The sequence below is a fragment of the Myotis brandtii genome, unplaced genomic scaffold (genome assembly GCF_000412655.1).
Source record: "Myotis brandtii unplaced genomic scaffold, ASM41265v1 scaffold2247, whole genome shotgun sequence".
Taxonomy (NCBI): domain Eukaryota; kingdom Metazoa; phylum Chordata; class Mammalia; order Chiroptera; family Vespertilionidae; genus Myotis; species Myotis brandtii.
In genome coordinates, this window is record NW_005358421.1 from 233,766 (window position 1) to 250,037 (window position 16,272).

Genomic DNA, 16,272 nt, shown 5'->3' on the forward strand with positions numbered 1-16,272 from the left:
TTATAAATTAGTATGCAATTGACCTGGCTCCAGGCTATTTTGAAGGAAGTCCTGAGCACCTATGTCAAAGAATTTAAATGAGACGATGAATGTAAAGCAGTTAGCACAAGGCCTGAAACTAAAATATTAGTTATGATACCACTATTAAGGGGATGTTAGAAGGGGGCCTAAGATATCCCCTCAATCTTTGCTTCAGAGTAGCAACCCCCAAGACTACGCTGCTCTGACCTTTGCCTCCTTATCCATTCACACCACCACCAACAATTTATTCAGTGCCATCTCCATATTGTTCCTCAAAAACACAAGCCAATTACCAACATACAAAACCAAAAATATTTTATTGCTGAGTCACCTTGAGGCTCAAATGATGGGGAGTCCACAGCCTGGCCAGGACTCCCATCAGGATAGAGATAATGGGCTCCACTTAGGGCACTATCTACTCTGATCCTGTTCACCTTGTCAGTCCCTCCAGGTGACTTCTACTTCATCTGTCCGATACCTGTGAAAAATAGGAAAAACTTGGTGGATGGCTATCCTTTAACATCTTCCATTCTTCTCTGCTCTCATGGTTCTGGACCCTCTGATGTGCTGATTTTTGCTATCTACTCCCTCCAAGGGGGTACTTACCTCTGCGTGACCCCAGATTCACTGAGGGGAGTCCTGTGTCCTGCCCGAAACATCTCCCAACCAGCCTGGGCTATCATGGCTCCATTGTCAATGCAGAATCTGGGAAGGAAAAAGAGATATGAAATTTGAGGTCTGAAAGTAGAAAACTACAGTAATTGGAGAAAAAAATCAAGAAAGGACAAGGACCTTTACCTCTCATCTGTGGCAAAAAGCCGGGCTCCACGTTCCTGGCACATTGTCTCCATCATTTCCTGTAGCCTCATATTACCTATGACGAGGTGGTGGGTAGGGTTAACTTAGTTTAGCCATTTCTCCAGTCTAGCTGTATGCCGCATGTGCATTTAATTAGGAAAGTGAAGTACGGGTCCTAGGGGGCAAGGATTGGGAAGCATAGGATAAGAAATAAAACTAGTAATTTCCCCAAACCCTCAGATTTAAACAATCAGGAGGAAGATGCACATGCCCAAGAATAGGAAAGAGTCCAATGATACATACACCCTACACCTCCCACGATGAGGGCCTCCTGGGAGCCACAATGTGCCATGGCCCGCTCTGTGATCTCTACCAGCATTGCAAACACAGTTTCCTGTGGGGGACAGACAAGGGGAAAACATCAGAGGGAATCCCAACTTAGCCCCAGCTTTCTGTCCCAGCTTTTTACTCCATTACCTGCAGGGAGAAACACAGATCCTCAGGAGTACACTCGCCTGTGGCCAGCATCCGCTGGGCTACATCCTATAATTAAAGGGGGAAAAAGAACTCATAAAACTCGACACCAACAAACAAACAACACAATCAAAAAGTTGGCGGAGGACCTGAAAACACACTTCTCCCACGATGACATACGAAGAGCCGATAGGTATATGAAAAGATGTTCAACCCCACTGGCAATTAGGGAAATGCAAATCAAAGCCACAATGAGATACCACCTCACACCTGTTAGAGTGGTCATTATCAACAAGACAAGCAATAACAAGTGATGGAGAGGTTGTGGAAAAAAGGGAGCCCTCATTCACTGCTGGTGGGAATGCAGACTGGTACAACCATACAACCACTATGGAAAGCAGTCTGGTGATTCCTTAAAAAATTAAGGATAGAGCTACCGTATGACCTAGCAATCCCTCTCCTGTGTATATACCCGAAAAACTCAAAATCATGTATTCACAAAGATATATGCAACCCTATGTTCATTGCAGCATTATTCATGGTGGTCAAGATATGGAAACAACCAAAGAGCAAAGAAAACTGGATAAAGAAGATGTGGTACATATACACAATGGAATACTACACAGTCATAAGAAAGAATGAAATACTGCCACGTGCAACAACATGGATGGACCTTGAGAATAGTATGCTGGACCTGGAGAGCATTATGCTAAGCGAAATAAGTCAGTTGGAGAAAGATAAATATCACATGATCTCACTCATTTGTGGAATATAATGAACAACATAAACTGATGAACAAAAACAGATCCAGAGACAGTGAAGCATCAATCAGACCGTCAAACCTCAGGCAGGGGAGGGTGGGGTTAAGGAGGAGAGACCAACCAAAGGACTTGTATGCATGCATATAAGCATAACCAATGGACACAGACACCAGGGAGGTAAGGGCATGAGCGGGGGGCGGGGGGAGCAATGGGAGGATAAGGACACATATGTAATCCCTTAATCAATAAAATTTAAAAAATAGTTTAAAAAAGATAAAAAAATAAGTCAGAAAAAGCTAAGAACTATGATTTCACTCATATGTGGGATATAAAACTGAAACTTGTGCACACAAACAGCATGTGTGGTGGTTGCCAGGGGGAGGGGAAGGGGAGGAGAGAAAAGGGTCCTAATATATGGTGACAGAAGGTTTGACCTTAGGTGCTGGGCTCACAGTGCAAAATACAGATTTTTGTAACATATAATGCCACACCTGAAACCTATATGATCATGTCGACCAATAAATTTAATTAGGAAAAAAAATGGTGGGGAAACAGATAAAACAATGAACAGTGGTCTGACAGACGCCATGAGAATAAAAATTCGTGCACTTGGAGGATCACCAGGTTTCACCACAATTCAATTGACCACACACTTTGTCCTTCATTGGCACCAAACTACAGAATGGGCAGCATTCATTCAAGGTTCAATAATTATGAATACCTGCCCTGGCACCACCCCCTACTCCTCCTGTACCCTGCTGCATTTCTCTTTATCACACTTACCATTATGCAACCCTTTATATTTTATTATTTTCCCCTCTTTCTTCCCTTTTTGTTTTGTTTCTTTATCCATCTCCTGTTAGAATGCAAGCCCTGACCACTAGGGGGCAGACGCTCCAACCGGTAGGTTAGCTTGCTGCTGGGGTCCGGCCAATGGGGACTGGGGTGAGAGGGCCAGACACACCCTGGAGCCCTCCCTGGGTCCCATCTGCCCGATCCGAACCCACTGGGCGAGATGGCTCTGATCACCCGCCAGGCTGAGGGACCACACCCGTGCATGAATCCGTGCACAAGGCCTCTAGTTCAATAAATATTTGCTGAATGAATTTATTCAGCATCAAATATGGGCCAGTACTATGCTATATGCAGGAAATACAATGGTGAGCAAAACAGATATGCTTTATTAAAAAGCATGCAAGTGCCCATCTTCTCACCTCTTCCACACTCACCTCAATGAAAGACAGGATCCCTGAGAATGAGACGTCCATTCCTTTTACAGTGTATGGCAGGTCAACTAGCTTCTTGCCTCTATGTGGGAGTACAAGAGGCACTAAGCCTGTAGTCAGCTGGTTGCTCACCCTCCAAAGCCCCTCCCAAACCTCATTAATTATATATAAGAAAATGCCAGAAGCCCCACCAGCCAGCCTCCTTCCACCTTATGGCCCCTTACCGCTTTGCCATCTGCTCAATGTTGTAGCCTGGACTTGGGTCATTGGAAATCTAGCAGATAAAAAAGACGATGCAGTCAGATATCCAGGAAGCATAAGAAGTGAATTTACTACTTTCTCCCTCCATTTCCATGGCTCCCCCAAAAGTCATCCACATCTTATGTTCTCTGCAGCCCAATGGCTTACCTTCAGCACTCGAGCAAAACGATCCAGACAATTACCCACAGCAATATCGATGGTTTCCCCAAAGATGCGGTAACGATGTTCTGAATATGCAATCACCTAAGGGTGATGAGGATGTCCATGAAAACCTCAAGTCTGTGAAGAGGAGTAGTTGGCTTTGGGGAAGAATACAGCAGAGGAGGATCAACATGGCCACTAGAGCGTCCAATAAGAAATAGAAAGTGCTTTGCCAAACCCTGAGTGGATATTTTTTGCAGCTCTTATCTGAGAAGCAGCTCACATATACCTTGAATATTCCCAGTGCAGATTCCTAATCTACAAAAGATGATCAGGGCAGAAGCAAACTGTCACTTTAAATACGTTTTTCTAGCTTGGAGATTCCTGACATATCCCTTAAAAGCAGTCTTGACAGGGGACAGACTAAGGAACAGGCTTTCCTGCTTAAGACAGGGAACCAGAGTCCTTTTAGAGCAGTGGTTCTCAACCTGTGGGTCGCGACCCCTTTGGGGGTCGAACGACCCTTTCACAGGGGTCGCCTAAGACCATCGGAAAACACATATATAATTACATATTGTTTTTGCGATTAATCACTATGCTTTAATTATGTTCAATTTGTAACAATGAAATTGGGGTCACCACAACATGAGTAACTATATTAAAGGGTCGCAGCATTAGGAAGGTTGAGAACCACTGTTTTAGAGTATCCTAACAGAGCAGTACTATTTGTAAACATGAGAAGAGGTAGTGGTAAAAAAAAAAAAACAAACACCTCAAAAATCCCATATTGGGTCAGATTGATGGCTGATCCAACTCAACCCTGGCAATCAACTTATGTCCATTCTTCCTATGTGACCAACTTCTAGCACAGAAACATAGCACCCACTGACACATATGCTTCATATTTTTAGCAGTGAGTGTTTCCTAGGGACCAGAGAAGTCTCTTTCCCCCTGGTGCTGCTCAGGATTTCCTTGCATTCTGATGTAGATTTTACTCTGCTGTCAAAAGGCTGGTGACAGCCTTGGCTGGGTGGCTTAGTTGGTTGGAGCGTCATCCCGAGCGGCAAAAGGTTAGGGGTTCAATTCCTGGTCAAGGCACTCATACCTAGGTTATGAGTTCGGTCCCCAGTGGAGACAATCGATTGACGTTTGTTTCTTTCTTTCTCTCTCCTCCCACCTCCTTCCCTCTCTAAAAATCAATAAAAACATATCCTAGGGTGAAGGTGAAAAAGAAAAAAAAAGACTAGTGACAAAAGGGGAAGGAAATTTTCTTGCCTCTGTTCTTCTTCCTTTTTTTTTTTTGTTACTCCTCACCCGAGGATAGTTTTCCATTTTTAAAATTTTTTTTTAGAGAGAGTGAAAGGGAGGGGGAGAGAGACACACAGAGAGACACATCGATTAGCTGCCTCCTGCACCTGCCCTGATCAGGGTCAGGGATTGAGCCTGCAACAGAGGTATGTGCCTTTGACCAGGAAATGAACCCTAAGCCTCTTAACTCTTGTAAGTCTCCATTGCTACTTTCCACACCCCAAGTCCCTAACCTTGCATGTCATCCTTCAGGCCTCAAACAGCTACGTGCCCTCTGTTAAAGTTCTCACATTATTTTCGTGGGAATGTGTGCTTCATCTTTAATAACTATTTCACACAATGAAGTTTTAGAACATAACCCTTTCATAGGCTGGGGACAATGACTATTTCTGACAATAACTCCACCAGGTGTTCTTTGGGAAAAAAAGTTGGAGTTCTCCAATCCCAACCTAAAAAGGTCTTATAAGGCATCCCAAACAACTATGACTTCCCCTATAAACTTAAAATATCTTCAACCATTTATAAAGTTTAAAAATTACTTACATTTTTACACCCTTAAAATAACAACTTCTATATATTTCTACCAGTAATGCAAACAAAGCACAGAATTGTCATAAAGAAACAAATCGTGTAGTGCCCTTTAGTTTTAATTGCTAAGATCTGTACAAAAATTAGCTTCAGAATAATGACATTGAAAATCCTTTATTTTGAGGGCTTCAATCCTTACCATTCTTTCATTTTCTAAGGAAATGCCTTATCTTTGTATATAAAAGTAATTTTATTTTGATTATCCTGCCCAAATCTGCAGTGTTACAAACTGTATTGTGGATTTTCTAATGTGCCACAGTTTAGGTTCAAAGGAGCCCAGCTTTGTTCTTGTAGTCCCTGCCACTCAGGTAGAGCATGAAAGGTGCTGGTAATAGTTCCTTAGAAATTAAGAAGAAATGGTGGAGCATTCTAAATACCTGTGTATTTCCTCCACTGACATACAGCACAGTTGGGCTGGTGGCTCCAGTGATGAGGCGGCCCATTTCAATGTGGCCTATACAGTGGTTCACTCCTAGCAATGGCTTATTCCACAGCTGGGCCACAGTACGGGCCACAACAGCCACAGAAACCAGTGGGGCACCCATGCCAGGGCCTAGGGAGATTGAAATGGGAGATAGAATCCTTTAGAGATTGAGGAAGCAGGAAATATGAGAGATAGGGCTGAGGTAGTGATGGTAGCAGAGGCAAACTGCAGGCTGTTTTGACATAGCCAAATTCTAGGTATATTCTTCCATTGCCCACCACTCACCCTGCCATACCTTTGGTGTAGGCAATGCAGTCAATATCCTGGGAGGTTAAGCCAGCCTCTGTTAGTGCCTCCTGCAGCAAGTCCAGAACAACAGCTCGGTGGTGCCTGGCAGTATCACCTGGAAGAAATCCTAGAACAGAAGGCAGAGATCATAGGGGTTTTTGGTAGAAAAGGTAGACAGCAATCCAAGACAGGCGATTTAGTAGTAGGACGAGTCCCTTTCACTCTCCTCAAGCATCCTGTCTTCCAGGTGCTCAGATATACTATTGCCAGTCTGTTCGGCTACCGTGGTCGGCAAACTGCGGCTTGCGAGCCACATGCGGCTCTTTGGCCCCTTGAGTGTGGCTCTTCCTAAGCCTTAGGAGTACCCTAATTAAGTTAGTAACAATGTACCTACCTATATAGTTTAAGTTTAAAAAATTTGGCTCTCAAAAGAAATTTCAATCGTTGTACTGTTGATATTTGGCTCTATTGACTAATGAGTTTGCCGACCACTGGCTCATGACCACCCCCTGCAAAATGCCCTTCTTCATACCCAACTTCTTTTCAGCCTTTACGACTCAATCCAAGTGACACCTACTTCATATCCTTTGGTGATCTTCTCTGTGACCCTACAAACCCTGTGCATGATCACAATATTGTATTTAACCATGCCCAGTATTTTCATCATGAGACTGTTTACTGTAACATCTTTGCCACAAGCATTTCCTCCACAAACGTTTTCGCAGCACTACTACTTGGTCTTAAGGCAATTGCACAGTAAAAGACAAAATAATGGAAAATAATAGAGGGGCACTGAAACATGAAACACTAATAACAATTAAAAACACTTTATTGTAAAAAATAAAAATACATTGTCTTCTAAGTCTTTTGTTCACAGTATTATACTTTTTTTTCCTGCTTGTTGATTTTATCTCCTCCTTTGGCATCACATTTTTCTGTTTTCGCTATAATTCTTTCTTCATTAAGAGAGGTATCAGTTTCAGCTAAAGAAATCAATAATTTTTTAAAAAATATATATTTTTATTGCTTTCAGAGAAGAAGGGAGAGGGAAAGAGAGACAGAAACATCAATGATGATGTTTGCCCCCTGTATTGATCAGCTGTCTCCTGTATGCCCCCTACTGGGGGATCAAGCCTACAACCCGGGATGTGCCCTTGACAGAAATCGAACCTGGGACCCTTCAGTCCGCAGGCTGACGCTCTATCCATTGAGCCAACCCGTAACTAATGCTCTCGAAGACTGTTGTGAATTAGTAGCCGCCTCTTTTATATTTGCTATTGTTTGGTAAACTTTTGGTTTTGATGGGTGGGAGGGAAGATTGCTCACAAAGGAGTTGCAAACTGATAAATTATCATTTTCCAGTATAGTATGCAATCTGACTTTCATAACTGTGCAATCTGGCTTATACATAGTTGTTATCATCCACTATTTGAAGATTACCATATCTACTCATCACTGTAGAGACCATTATGAGGACTATGATTTCTCTAATATAAAAATGGAAGTAACTGCAACAATTTCCTCAATGGAGAAATGAAATCAAACTGTCAACTAGCTGAAATACATTAAGTCTGCCAAATGTTAACCAAACTGTCAACCAGTTATTTTATCTTTTATAGTGAAATTGCCTTAAAGTCAATGGGTTGTGCAGTGACAATGTTTGTGGCAAAAAGACTTAGAACTGCATGTAACAATTATAGCGTTATGATTACCTGTAGCTTCCCCAGTTCAACTGTGAGCGTCTCCCAACATTGGGCCTTTAATTCATCTTTGCATTCCTGTTGCTAAAATGCCTAGAAGAGTGAGTGCTAAACATACATATATTTCTAATGAGTAACCTGTCACAACATCAGCTGCTCAGGGAGCCTTTTTGGGCACACACACGTCAGTTGCCCTCTCCGACACATATACAGGTGATTTTAGAGAGGGTAGGCATGATATAACATCATAACTTACAAATAGTATTTATTAAAAGTTGTAATGTGACAGGCACTTTGATTCTCAAGACCCCACGATGCAGGCATTATTCCCATTTTAAGAGTAAAGAATTCCCAAAACACATATCGACCATGAATATTGTAAAGCCAGCCAGTTCTGCCTGACACCTAAACTGGGAGTCTTTACACTCATTCTGGAACTTATTATATCTATACTAGTATGTTATACTACTTATCATAAAGTTCTGTTTACGTGTCGATGTCATAGCAGGCTCATCACATCTGCTTTCGTATGCAACTATTTTTGTACCCAACAGCCGACTGACACTTAGCACATAAAAGGCACTCACTAAAAGCTGAACGAACCCTGAAGATCCAGGGACAAGTGCCTGTGACTCATAGCCATCAGCTTTGTGACATTAAGAAACGTCACATCATCTCAGAGCCTCGAATCAAAAACCCTACGAGGGGACAATGCGCTCCACGCCCCACTTCGCTAGCGTTTAGGAAGATGGAACACGATGGTGGGCGGGGCAGCGCGCTGCCGACTCTTCAGGTTCCCGACTCACCCGTGCCCGGAGGCGTGACGTAAGTGCGCCGCGGGTTTGCCAGCACCGCGCCATCCCGCACCACTCCCACGCCGATCTTATTGGCGCTGCCTTCAAAACCCAGCACAGTGGGCATGGCCGAAGCGGGGAGGACACACCCGCAGGGTCCTAGCTAACACTGCGGCCGCAGAAGCCTCGCCGCTCCGTGCGCAGAGGAAGGAGCCCGCAGCAGCTCAGCGGCCGAACGCACACGGACAACTCCGCTCGCCGCGCCGTCCCGCCCCCGTTGTCACGGCGACCCGTCAAGGCCCCTTCAGGAACCTGTCCTGCTAACTGCCAGGGACGCGGAGCCGGCATCCGCTCCTGGCACGCCTATCCGCTGCTTTGCCGCTCTCCGGGGGTCCAGCCCAGCCTTCTCCACGGATTGATTTTCTCTCTTGCGCAGCGCTGGGCCCTTCGGTCGGGGCGGCAGGAGGAGTCGCGCAGCGGGCACACGGATAAACAGCCCGAGAATGGAGGGCCGGGGCCTTAGTCCCCTGGAGCCTTTGGAGAGGGGCGGGCCTAGGTTCTCCGTCACGTGGTCCAGACAGACTAATCGCCGGCATTGCTGCGCTACGCGGTGATGCCCCAGGCCACGTGACCACGCCAGTTACCCACGTGGGGGCACGGCGTGCTCCATTCTTTGTGCTCGGGTAGGAAGGATCCCGGCGGCAACTTGAGCAGGTCAGACACCGGGTTGCTGTTCTTTCGCCCATCAGAAGGGCTTTTCTGGACGTCTGATCGGCTGGCGTAAGCCGGGACCCTTGATTAAGGCCCTCGATTGGCCGAGGGGAGATCTCGTAGGAGGGTCCATAGATCACCGTGGAAGGATCTAGTGTTGTGGGTGAGGGGCTATGGCGCAAGGAGGCGGGGAAGGGATTCTGAGATAACGCGCCGCTCTCGGGAGGAGCCTTTCCCCAGCTTTAGCTGCCTTCACCATTTATTTGCATCGTTAGGCAAGGCGGTGAAAATACTGCTCCTCAGGGCGACCTGGTGCAGGAGGGCGTGCGTTTCCGTGATGCCGAAGCGTGGGAAAAAGGGAGCGGTGGCTGAAGACGGGGAAGAGCCCAAGATTGGTAAGAGAGTGAAATGACCCCCTCTCCCTAGAGGCTGTGATGGTGGTGCTTCTAATGTATCCGATAAACGCGAAGTACGGACCGACGCACCGCATTTTTGCAGTTTGAAGAACTCGCGGCAACTGCAGGCTCTCAGCGGGCCTATAGTTAACCCCGGATGAAAGTTGGTTACCGCCAACTTTTATCACTATGTATTACTTATTTTATAGAACCAGAGGCCAAGAAGCGTAAGGCGGGAGCAGGAGCAAAGAAAAATGAAAAAGAGGCAGCAGGAGAGGGGTCAGTCCTATATGAGGACCCCCCAGATCAGAAAACCTCGCCCAGTGGCAAATCAGCCACCCTCAAGATCTGCTCCTGGAATGTGGATGGGCTCCGAGCCTGGATTAAGAAAAAAGGATTAGATGTGAGTGGAAATCAAGGAGGGGAAAGAGACAGTCTTTGGTATTGAATGATCTTGGGGTTTAAGTACCTTTTCCCATTTTAGTATCCACCATGCAGGTTTATTTTTTTATATTTTTTATAAGGAGGGGCTGCACCAAGTCATACCAACCATTTCCTGCCTATCCATTCCATTGCCTTAAACGTTTAATGTCTTCATCTCTTCCCCAGCATATTGAAAAAAATCTTACTGGACTTGCTCCATTTTTATCTCCAGCATATTTTGCTTTTAAATAACTAGTGCTTACACAATGCAATTCACAGATGCTATATTATATAATTGTACTATTGAAACATCTTATTGGCCAATATTACCTCAATAAATTTTAAAAACGAAATAAGTAACTAATGCTTAAAAAATCTTAGCTAGCCACTCCCTATAGAAAAAACACTATCTCCACAGGGTTGCATGTAAGCCTTCTTCCATTAGTTACCAGTTATCTAATTGCTTATTGTGCTACCAGTGGTCGGCAAACTCATTAGTCAACAGAGCCAAATATCAACAGTACTTCTTCAAAATAGACTCGCCCAGGCCAAAAACCGACTTCTGCGCATGGGCCGTGAAGTTTCAATCGCACTGTATGTGCGCCTGCACTTGGTATCTTGTGGAAGAGCCACACTCAAGGGGCCAAAGAGCTGCATGTGGCTCACGAGCCGCAGTTTGCCAACCATGGTGCTAGACTGTTAAACTCCTTGATGCACAGGGACCCTACCTCCTGTTTATCTCTAGTACTTAGCAGATTCAATAAATATATGCTGTATTGATACTATCTTTTATACCTTTCATTTTACTCAGTGGGTAAAGGAAGAAGCCCCAGATATCCTGTGCTTGCAAGAGACCAAATGTTCAGAGAATAAACTACCAGCTGAACTTCAAGAGCTGCCTGGACTATCCCATCAGTACTGGTCTGCTCCTTCAGACAAAGAAGGGTACAGTGGTGTGGGCCTGCTCTCTCGCCAGTGCCCACTCAAGGTCTCATATGGCATTGGTGAGAGCCTACTGATTCCTAATGCCTCCGCACTTTCAAACTAACTGCTAATACCCCACTCCAGCCCCAATTCTTGATTCCTTTATTCTCTACTTTCCCTTTGCTTATTTATACTTTCATTTTTTTAAAAAATGTTTCCCCTTATGCTTTTTTGTACTGATACTGTTTCATTTCTCCAGGCGAGGAGGAACATGATCAGGAAGGCCGAGTGATTGTGGCTGAATATGACGCATTTGTGCTGGTAACAGCTTATGTACCTAACGCAGGCCGAGGTCTGGTACGCCTGGAGTACCGACAGCGCTGGGATGAAGCCTTTCGAAAGTTCCTGAAGGACTTGGCTTCCCGCAAGCCCCTTGTGCTGTGTGGGGACCTCAATGTGGCTCATGAAGAGATTGACCTTCGCAACCCCAAGGGAAACAAAAAGAATGCTGGCTTCACCCCACAAGAGCGGCAAGGCTTTGGGGAATTGCTGCAGGCTGTGCCACTGGCTGATAGTTTCCGGCACCTCTACCCCAACACCGCCTATGCCTATACCTTTTGGACCTATATGATGAATGCTCGATCTAAAAACGTTGGTTGGCGCCTTGATTACTTTCTGGTGTCTCATTCTCTGTTACCTGCTTTGTGTGACAGCAAGATCCGTTCCAAGGCTTTGGGCAGTGACCACTGTCCCATCACCTTATACCTAGCACTGTGATACTTCCCCCAAATCATTTTAAGCCTGGGAAATAAGCCCCTAAATTAGCTTTAAAACTTCTTTGCTTTCAAGAGACTTCTGCACTGTTACCCTTCAGCCAGGCTCCTAGTGACAGATGGGCTTCCTTTAAGCCCAAGGCTTTGTTTTTTGGTGTGGAGGGCTTTCTCTTCCTTTTTTTTACATTAAACAAGCTACTGATGACTTCCTTTGAACTGTCCATGTGAAAATAAAGAGCCATAGTTTCAGCCTTGCTGTCTTTGTATTCTACCCCTCTGTGGAGCTACAAATTCCCCTCCTCATTTTTGTCTTACATACAGATTAACAATTAGAAAAGGGCAGAGTCATGACCTTATTTATTTACAAGCACAGGATGAGTCCTTAACCTCCCCCAACACAGCAACCCTACCTAGCCCAGTGAAATACTACTGCTGGGGGATAAGGCTGGCAGGAGGAATTAAGGGTAACACAGGACTAGGGGAACGTACCCCATAATTAAATAGTTATATACACATCAGTTCCTGTGGTTCTGTACAAAGCAGCGGTTAGCCCCACCCCCACAGGACATGGAATGGGGAGAGAAGAGACTGGGGACTGAGGCCAGAGCCAGTCCCTGGTGAAGTGCAATAGCAGCAAGGTCCTAATGGTGCACAAGAGGGAGGGAAACCCCCAGGGCAACCCACCCCAACCCTGCCCTGGAATGTATAAGGGACAGGAATGGCTCAGGGAGCATACAGGAAGGACAAGGCTAGACCATCTCTTTAAGATCCAGGTTTAGGAGCAACATTTCCCCTACTTCACCCTAAGTACAGCAATCTGGGAGGAAAGCAGATGGCCTGCACCAGTCTTATCTACTCCTCCAAACTTAGGTGAGGGCCTGGTTCCTTCCTACTCCCCAGGGAAAAGGAAGGCAGCTGCTTGGCTCCTCTTAGAGAAGCCCAAGGGAGCCTTTTGTCTTGGCTCCCTTTGTAGTGTCACTGTCCCCACCAGGGAGGGGCCAGGCACAGTCTGTGGGTCATCCTGTGGCTCAGGAGAAGTTCTGGACAGGGTGGCTGACCTTCATACAGGCCCAATAGAGGGCCCGCCCTAAACACAGAACAGCCAACAGGATGGCAAATGCCCAGGCTGCATAGATGCCTCCATATCGCCGTGCTTGCTTCCATGTCCCAAACTGACAAAAAAAAAAGAAAGAATGATGGGGTTACTGTGATCTCTCACCACCTTCTAGCAGCCCTAATAACAGTAACACAAGCTTCAATCCTTGTTCCCTATCCATGTGCAGCCACCTTCAGGGACCTGCTTAAGGGCCCAGTTCAGTTTCCTTCCCCTAGGCAGGAATATACTCACACAATCCCAAACATCTGTCAGTTTTTCTTAATGTCTTACAATTGCACCAGGTTTCCTAAATAGCAACTTCTAACTTAAGGCACTTCTCCACTGTCCTATTCTCTGCATAAAGAAGATGGCTGGCCTGGCCAGTGTGGCTCAATGGTTGAGCACTGTCCTATGAACCAGGTGGTCACGGTTCAATTCCTGGTCAGGGCACATGCCCAGGAGATTGTGGGCTCAATCCCTAGTGTGGGGTGTGCAGGAGACAGCTGATTGATGATTTTCTCTCATTATTGATGTTTCTATCTCTCCCTCTCCTCTCTGAAATCAATAAAAATGTATTTTTAAAAAAGAAGATGGCTGTTCTTTACTCCTATAGTAACGAGGACGACTATTATTCAGTCACCTCAACTTTAGCTTATCTATACATTAAAACACAAACACAACACCCTTGATTTCTTTCCCTTTTTTTTTAGGTTAGCCATTCCCAAATCTTAGCCTACAGCAATGATGACGAACCTATGACACGCGTGTCAGAGGTGACACGCGAACTCACTTTTTTGGTTGATTTTTCTTTGTTAAATGGCATTTAAATATATAAAATAAATATCAAAAATATAAATCTTTGTTTTACTATGGTTGCAAATATCAAAAAATTTCTATATGTGACACGGCACCAGAGTTAAGTTAGGGTTTTTCAAAATGCTGACACGCTGAGCTCAAAAGGTTCGCCATCACTGGCCTACAGAGATGAGGCTGAAGAATAAAAGGGGTTGGATCACAGTTACTCACAGCAAGGCCAGTGGCAGTGACTGCCAAGAGTAAACCAAGCAAGAAGCAGCAGACACATCTCTTCCGCGGATATCTGCGTCCAATTGATGACCTGTGGGGAGGCAAACAGAAATGGATGTTTGAAATGTTCCTGTAATTTTTACTCTACCCCTTACCCGATTACCAGCTCAAGGATGCCACTCATAATCACTTACACTTTCCTGCAGTGAGGACAACGGGCCAAGGTTCGGTCTGTGAACTCTGTCCACTATGGAGAAAAAAGGGAGAAACCAATTAATAGTATAAGCAGGGTCATGTATTTTGAGAGACCTAGGGCAGGGGAGGGTGGGAAATGGGTTCTCACGGAACAGGATTCAGTACCATAAGTCAGAAACACATTCATGATTCCTCCTGGGGTTTTCCCCCAGGACTTCCCAGTACCCCTCCTCACCAGAAAAGTATTCTTGCAATGTCCACAGATGACCCTGACCCCCACGGGCTGAGGTTCCGGACTTAGAGGTCCTGGGTGCACAGGCCCCAGATTAATGATTCTTTTGCTGTACAAGAAAAAGAAGTGTTTGAAAAGTTTTTAATCCTAAGGACCCCTCCCTTCATACCCCCCACTCCCTGCCTCACTATGGTCCTCTACTTCTCTGTACATTTAACTTACTCTGCTCCTCAATGCTATCCCAGAGAGTCCTTGAGGAAGAGCACTGCTTTAACTACAGGTCTCTAATTTCCCTTTTATCTCGGGATAACTGACCCAGTCCCCAAAACTCTCCATCTTCCTAAAGTACACCATTTCATCCCCATCTTTTTATTGCGAGATGAGAAAGATGGCTACAACATTCTAGAGGCACAACAGTCCTTAGCCTTTTCTCCTTCTAAATCAGTGGTTCTCAACCTTCTGGCCCTTTAAATAAGGTTCCTCATGTTGTGACCCAACCATAAAATTATTTTCGTTGCTACTTCATAACCGTAATGTTGCTACTGTTATGAATCGTAATGTAAATATCTGATATGCAGGATGGTCTTAGGCGACCCCTGTGAAAGGGTCGTTCGACCGCCAAAGGGGTGGCGACCCACAGGTTGAGAACCGCTGTTCTAAATAAACACCAGGCTCTCTCACCTTGACATTCCCTACAACCATTCATCCCTTCTGGGCCTTCCAGGTTTCCCCACTGATGCCCTTCCCCACCTGATGCCTCTTACCAGTAGGGTCGAGGACAGGCAATTCGCTGGGAAGTCACTTTGCAGATAAGGAGACAGTTACAGGGGCACCGAACATATTTCTTCCCTGGGGGTGCATTCTTGATTGGCTAGAGAACAATGGGAATATCAGTAAGCAAACCTCTAATCCCAATTCCTCTCATTTCCTCCAAAAACACCTTCTGAGGAGAGATTAGACAGATAAAAGTCTTAGCCAGGACCGAGAAATGAAAGAAAGGCATACAGCACGAGACTGGCACATGAAAACTAGGCTTGAGTATCTGGGATAGGCATGAAGGTGAAGGATGGTAAGCATTCGCTTTGGTGAGTGGCTTCTGGGGAAAGGGCTGTATTAGAGTCCTGGAACTGAAAGCTGGGTTTTAGGAAGAGCTCTGGCTGAAGGTCAGGGTCTAGTCAAGGAATCAGAAAAAGGATCCAGAAAACAGGATATATTTATATTGTATTATATATATGTATATATATGTGTAACTCACGGTGGCTTCGTTGCAGACGCCACATTTGACTACATGCTGATGCATCTTGCCTTCCACGTTGATGAGAGACTGGCAGACTCGGCAGGTGATCATGGGGGCATTCCCACTGTCTGGGCTGGTCAGGGGTGAGTAGGGGGGCGGGTCATCCCCAGGCAACACGGCTGGGTGTCCCTCGGGGAACGGGGGAAATGCTGGGGAGGAAGGTAAAGACAAGGGCTGGCATCACTCGCAGACACCACCACTGATGCTCCACGGGGTCAGGGATCGCTTTCTGGTCCTCAATCCTTCTGACCACACTCGGGCTCCTTACAGACCACCCTGCAATCAGCTTCCTCAGAAATTCCTTCCGTTTTCCAGACCGGGTGGCGATCGGGCAGGAAGAAAACCTCGCCCTGTCACAAGTGCAACAGCTCCGCACCTGGCGCTGGGCCCCGCCCTCCACCTGCGGCCCCGCCCCC

General features: G+C 45.7%; 3 protein-coding genes across 4 annotated transcripts; 1 reads left to right on the top strand and 2 right to left on the bottom strand.

Moving 5' to 3' along the window:
* Positions 1–319: 319 nt before the first annotated feature.
* OSGEP (O-sialoglycoprotein endopeptidase) lies at positions 320–9,288 on the bottom strand. The gene is made up of 11 exons (XM_005866171.2): positions 8,797–9,288; positions 6,298–6,417; positions 5,956–6,131; positions 3,689–3,784; positions 3,505–3,554; positions 3,284–3,362; positions 1,297–1,362; positions 1,123–1,213; positions 820–895; positions 628–726; positions 320–499 (listed from the first exon to the last, which is right to left on the bottom strand). Exons 1-11 carry the CDS (start codon positions 8,909–8,911, stop codon positions 460–462), a joined length of 1,008 nt encoding a protein of 335 aa, XP_005866233.1. The 5' UTR covers positions 8,912–9,288; the 3' UTR covers positions 320–459.
* A 106-nt stretch (positions 9,289–9,394) lies between these two features.
* On the top strand, positions 9,395–12,259 carry APEX1 (APEX nuclease (multifunctional DNA repair enzyme) 1). 2 transcript variants are annotated; one of them, XM_005866169.2, is made up of 5 exons: positions 9,395–9,498; positions 9,771–9,890; positions 10,100–10,293; positions 11,125–11,317; positions 11,497–12,259. In XM_005866169.2, exons 2-5 carry the CDS (start codon positions 9,833–9,835, stop codon positions 12,012–12,014), a joined length of 963 nt encoding a protein of 320 aa, XP_005866231.1. In that variant the 5' UTR covers positions 9,395–9,498; positions 9,771–9,832; the 3' UTR covers positions 12,015–12,259. The 2 variants fall into 2 exon arrangements, with proteins under 2 accessions (XP_005866231.1, XP_014395135.1); XM_014539649.1 differs by having other exon boundaries at positions 9,479–9,564.
* A 91-nt stretch (positions 12,260–12,350) lies between these two features.
* On the bottom strand, positions 12,351–16,177 carry TMEM55B (transmembrane protein 55B). Its single transcript, XM_005866172.2, has 6 exons — positions 15,815–16,177; positions 15,324–15,430; positions 14,563–14,668; positions 14,327–14,379; positions 14,133–14,223; positions 12,351–13,182 (listed from the first exon to the last, which is right to left on the bottom strand). Exons 1-6 carry the CDS (start codon positions 15,905–15,907, stop codon positions 13,039–13,041), a joined length of 594 nt encoding a protein of 197 aa, XP_005866234.1. The 5' UTR covers positions 15,908–16,177; the 3' UTR covers positions 12,351–13,038.
* Positions 16,178–16,272: the final 95 nt, after the last annotated feature.